At 37.4% G+C, this 5273-nt stretch overlaps 1 protein-coding gene across 1 annotated transcript; it reads right to left on the minus strand.

The window, feature by feature from the left end:
* Nucleotides 1-2393: 2393 nt before the first annotated feature.
* LOC111368550 lies at nucleotides 2394-3424 on the minus strand. The gene has a single exon (XM_022989854.1). The coding sequence runs from the start codon at nucleotides 3256-3258 to the stop codon at nucleotides 2635-2637; it is 624 nt and encodes a 207-aa protein (XP_022845622.1). The 5' UTR covers nucleotides 3259-3424; the 3' UTR covers nucleotides 2394-2634.
* Between the last annotated feature and the right edge of the window lie 1849 nt (nucleotides 3425-5273).

Consider the following 5273-nt stretch of genomic DNA (forward strand, 5'->3'; position numbering starts at 1 on the left):
TGGGGCTCTGGCACTTCTGATGATTCCTCTTGAGGAACAGGGATATCCTCAGGAGGGGGTTGGTTTGGAGCGGATGAGCTTGCGGGTGGAAGACCTGATCGTGTGTTTACCATGGCTTTTGGTAGCGATTCCCACAGACGGCGCCAATGATGCTACCAAAAATCGTACCTACTGATTTTCCGAGCTTGATGACTGGTGAGGAGCACGAACGTGATCTTCCGATACCTGAAACAAAGGCAACGAGGTGTGTTCTCGTCGCCCCTCCGATGCTTAAGTCAGAAAGGGAAATATATGCGTGAGGCTATGTGCTGAAGAACAATGTAAAACGTACCTGAATAATGGTTCAAGGTCCTGTATTTATAGGGGTAGGTAGTGTGTTCATATCAGGATTCCGCATTGCATCTGTAGTAGGATAGCTTGATTTTGCAATTTTATATCAATGAGTCCTACGCGAGATAGGAGTTTGAATTGTGGTATAATTGTGATACCAATAGAGTTCTTCTGGGCATAGGAGACATAAATTAAGGATATTTAGTCAGAATAAATCTCTCGTCGGACAAAGCGCTGTCGTAGGTCATAATCCCGAGGACATGTCGAATGATTGTGTAATAAATCTTCGGGCTATTAGCCCGGGCATACATGATACCCGAGCACATATGTCCCGAGCATTTTGATACTCATACCGACGAAATTGAGTCCTCGGTCTATATTCGTCGGGAACAAAACTCGGTTATATCAGGTCCTAATTTCAAAAAAGTTTCAGCTTCCCGAGGATGCTTGATGTCTACTATTTTCTCCAATCAATACCGTCTATTAATTACTAAAGACGGATGGTATCTTTCATTCATCTCAAATAATTGGCAATTGAATCATTGCGGGAGGAATGCTCCAAATGAAATTATGTCGACTTTTACCGAATGCAAGAAGTCTCTAACTTTTGACGCTTGCTTAAGCCCTCACTTTCAGCGCGCATGTTGTAGTGCATGAAGTCATTTTTATTTAAATCGATTGCTAATTTTATTGACTCGCATTAAATTCTATTTCATCACATTTTAGTTTTCTCTTTTCTATTTTGAACCAGACAACCTTCTATAAAATAATATTACATATAAATCAAAAAATCTTCATTCTTTGTCAACTACTCATTTTTTTAAAAAAATATTATTCTACCCATTTTCATAAAATGGGGGCCAAACGGGGGCTAAAAGTATAACTACATACCAAGATTGTCTCGAATTACCATGCGACGATTTGGGGGAGATTAAAAATCAGAATTTTGATAAAAAAAAATTGATAAAATATGTAATTGAAAAGTTGTGGACTTTAAAAAATATGTTGTTAAAGGTAATTGTTGACTTTAATTTAAATTAAAATTTAGATTTTAATTTTCACCAAATAGATCTTGGAGCGGATCCTTTGAATCTCTATAACATTACTTTAGATTGTGAATATTTATATTGAGATGGGAATTTATTTGAAGTGCAAAATCATTGGCTTTGGTTCCACCTCTTTAACACATCCCCCATTGACCATGTGGATTTGGCGATTATTTGTGCCATAACATCAATTTCATTTTTCCTCGGCCATTAGTTATACTTGGACATATTCATGAAAAAAATGTACTTTTTTTTTCCCTAGAAGAATAAACATGGGCTTTTTTGAATTGTGACTTGAGTATGTAAAATTCAATTCACTGTGCATCTAACGATTCATTCATCTAATGGTTAATTGGATATTGTTATAGCATCACACGAATATACTATTGATGCTACCAAAAAATCATACATGAAAGACCTCGAACTAGTTGATTGAACTTCGAACTTGGACAAACTTCAATGAACACGAATGATCTTCGAATATCTGAAACCAAGACGACGAGGTGTGTGCTCATCACTCCTCTGACACTTAAGTCAGATAGAGAATTTAGTGCGTGAAAAACATACCTAAAAAATGAGTCTGAGTCGTGTATTTATAGGTGTAGGCGACGGAGTCCTAGAGGGATTTAACCATCTGTGATCCTTATTCTCGTGGGATAAGGAGTTCTTATTTTACTAAAAGTGTTCCACTTGAGTTTGAATCGAAGAAGGAGTCAGTTAGGGTGAGAACTGTAGTTGGAATAGGATAGTTCTCTTCAGGGATCACGTCAGGGGGTTGATGATGTTATCTGAACAACAATACCTGACCTTTTCCATAGGCCCGACCTCGAATATGGCCAGCCTCACACTTGAGGGATTTGGTGAGAAATTAGGTCGGGGATGTAAGGTCGAGACTGGGTGTAAACAATGTTGAGTCATCAACTAAATCTACATCGAACCTGATAATAAATTTATTTTTGTCTAAATTATACCTTTTATTGTTCAACCTATAGTTAACGTGTAATTTTACCAGAACAATATTCAAATTTCTTTGCACTTAAATTTAACCGTATCATTATTGATAATAAGAAAATGACAAATCTTGACCAAAAAAACAAGATACAATTTTGGGCTGAATTGCTGCCAATGGAAATCATATCTGACTCAGGTGCCCAAGAAAAAAAAAGCTTATGGCGCACAGGAAATAACAAATACTTTTCATTATAATTTAGGCTGCTAATAATGATTAATGATGAACCCATTTCAATAATCATAATTTTTAACCATCGAACCTAGTCTGGCTCCACACAGCGTCTCGAACTCGACTCATGTCCCGCCCCTTAAGCGTCCGACCCACACCCTCGAAAACCGAATTGTTCCGGCTCCCTGCATATACACGAGCCAGGTACTCATGAGGAGGAAACAACTCGGATTCAACGTCGTCAAAGCCATCGTCCGAGTCATGCATCGACTCGACCGAGTCAACTCGATAAATTTTGGACCAATCCGGCACATTCACTGGGGCCGAGGTAGCCACATACCGCCCACGTGGTGATTTCGCCACGCTGTCTTGTCCACGGATTTGAAGCACGACCCTGGTTGATGACGTTTTGCTCGAATCAGCAAAAGCCAAAGACAACCCTCCGACTTGGCGGCGGTGTTGTTGGTGGTGGTTGGCGGTGGGCGGGTGCCGTAAACTCTGATAACTACTGAAACTTCCATTACCATCGACGGCGGCGCGTGAAGTCCAATCCCCGTTAGCCAAGTGATCATCAACCATTGACCAAACCTCATCTTCTTGTAGCTCTGATCCATCTGCAACTGTTTCTTGACCATTATTGTAACTAAAACTACCCAAAAATCGTTCACTTTGATTACTTGTAAATTTTCGACCAGTTGCCATCAATCACTAAACCAAAGAAAACAAACTCCGAGCCGCCGGAATAAAATCTATGTGTATAGAAGTTGATTTTGAGTGTATCTTAGGTTGCCGGAATCTTGATTTCCCGGCGACACAATCAAAAAAGAAGAACGCAATATACGTATTTGAGTGAGTAATGTAACGCTACAACAATAGACGGGGTTTCATTCAATCACATTTTGTCGACACTATTATGTCACTCTATATTCCACCTACTTTCTGATAAAGCAGCATTATTCATATCAATTAGTGATTCATATCAATTAGTGACCCGTGCGAGGATGGTGATTGTCAAGCTACATACGCATGTGGTAGAGTTTTTTTTGTTAATTCGTTTTGTCACATTAGGCCAATATTTTAGAAATTGGTCTAAAAGTTAGAATTCGATCCAAATTGAGATTGATCTTTTCGGATGATTAAATCATAGCTAGGGACAGTGAGCCATGAGAAATCCTGCATATTGTCAAAGAGCTACATGCTGCAAATCAATTGGTATCCGAGAGTAAAATTTAAATTATAAAGTTTCAAGTGAATTCACTCGTTCTCAACTTGAACCAACTATTACCTTTTTGTTTTGAATGGTTTTTATTTTTCATTAGTAATCACACCAATTTTGGGGTAGGTTCTCAGTCCACTCAAACATGATGGTTTAGTTCAATGGGTAATTGGTACAAAATGTTCATACCTTTCATTTTTTGACATTTTCGTCTCTATCATCCAGGTTTCTTTATGCTAAATGTCCTTTTCATCCATTTTTGAAAAGGAAAAAAATACAAATAAAAAAAATAAAAAAAAATAGAGAATTAATTGCAACCATGATCCCAAATTTTCAAAAAATTATAAATGAGTTACAAACTTGTTTACCTCACTGCAAAACCAGCAATATGAAAAACATCAACAATGGACAAAACCACCAAACAAAGAAAGGACTTCAATGGGGGAGCACCAAGACCACCAAGCTGAGTTCAAATTAAAGACAACACCTAAAATCAACCTTGAACCTGGACGAAATTGCAGTGGAAGAACAAAGACCTACTACGTTCTGTCTGAATTGAACCAAAGAAAGCCCAACAGATTTGAACTTATGAAGCTCCAACAAGGAAAACCAAGTTGTTGGCCAAATAAGAAACTCCAAATTTGAGTTGGAATCTGGCCAAACAAATGAACTAGAAACCCAAAGGAGCTCAAATCTATCTTTGACATCTCACCCGAAGCTTCAATGAATCTGGATGAATAGTAAAAGACCTAAACTGCTAAACTGAAAAAGCCCAAAACAACACTAAAGAGCTTAGAATTTGAGTTTGGGGATGAACAGAGCACATTATTGTACCGATAGGAGAGGTTTTCCTTTTGAGGTGCAATTGAACCAGGCCATACTGGGACGGAGTATGTTAAAGTCAAATGTTCCGTAGTGGGAAGAAGTCAGTGGGAAAGTGACTGCATGGTTGCAATTTGTAATTTTTTGAAAGTTTGGGACCATGATTGCAATTAGTTCTCTATTTTTTCTTTTTTTGTTATTGTTTTATTTGTATATGAGGGTAAAATTATAAAAAAATGAATGAAAAGGATGTTCAGCACAAAAAACCAACTATTACCTTTTTGTTTTGAATGGTTTTTATTTTTCATTAGTAATCACACCAATTTTGGGGTAGGTTCTCAGTCCACTCAAACATGATGGTTTAGTTCAATGGGTAATTGGTACAAAATGTCCATACCTTTCATTTTTTGACATTTTCGTCTCTATCATCCTGCTTTCTTTATGCTAAATGTCCTTTTCATCCATTTTTGAAAAGGAAAAAAATACAAATAAAATAAAATAAAATAAAATAGAGAATTAATTGCAACCATGATCCCAAATTTTCAAAAAATTATAAATGAGTTACAAACTTGTTTACCTCACTGCAAAACCAGCAATATGAAAAACATCAACAATGGACAAAACCACCAAACAAAGAAAGGACTTCAATGGAGGAGCACCAAGACCACCAAGCTGAGTT

Source organism: Olea europaea, chromosome 19 (assembly GCF_002742605.1).
Source record: "Olea europaea var. sylvestris chromosome 19, O_europaea_v1, whole genome shotgun sequence".
Lineage (NCBI taxonomy): Eukaryota > Viridiplantae > Streptophyta > Magnoliopsida > Lamiales > Oleaceae > Olea > Olea europaea.

Coding starts and splice junctions, on each gene's coding strand:
- LOC111368550 (XM_022989854.1), bottom strand. CDS start 3,258: ATGGCAACTGGTCGAAAATTTACAAGTAATCAAAGTGAACGATTTTTG.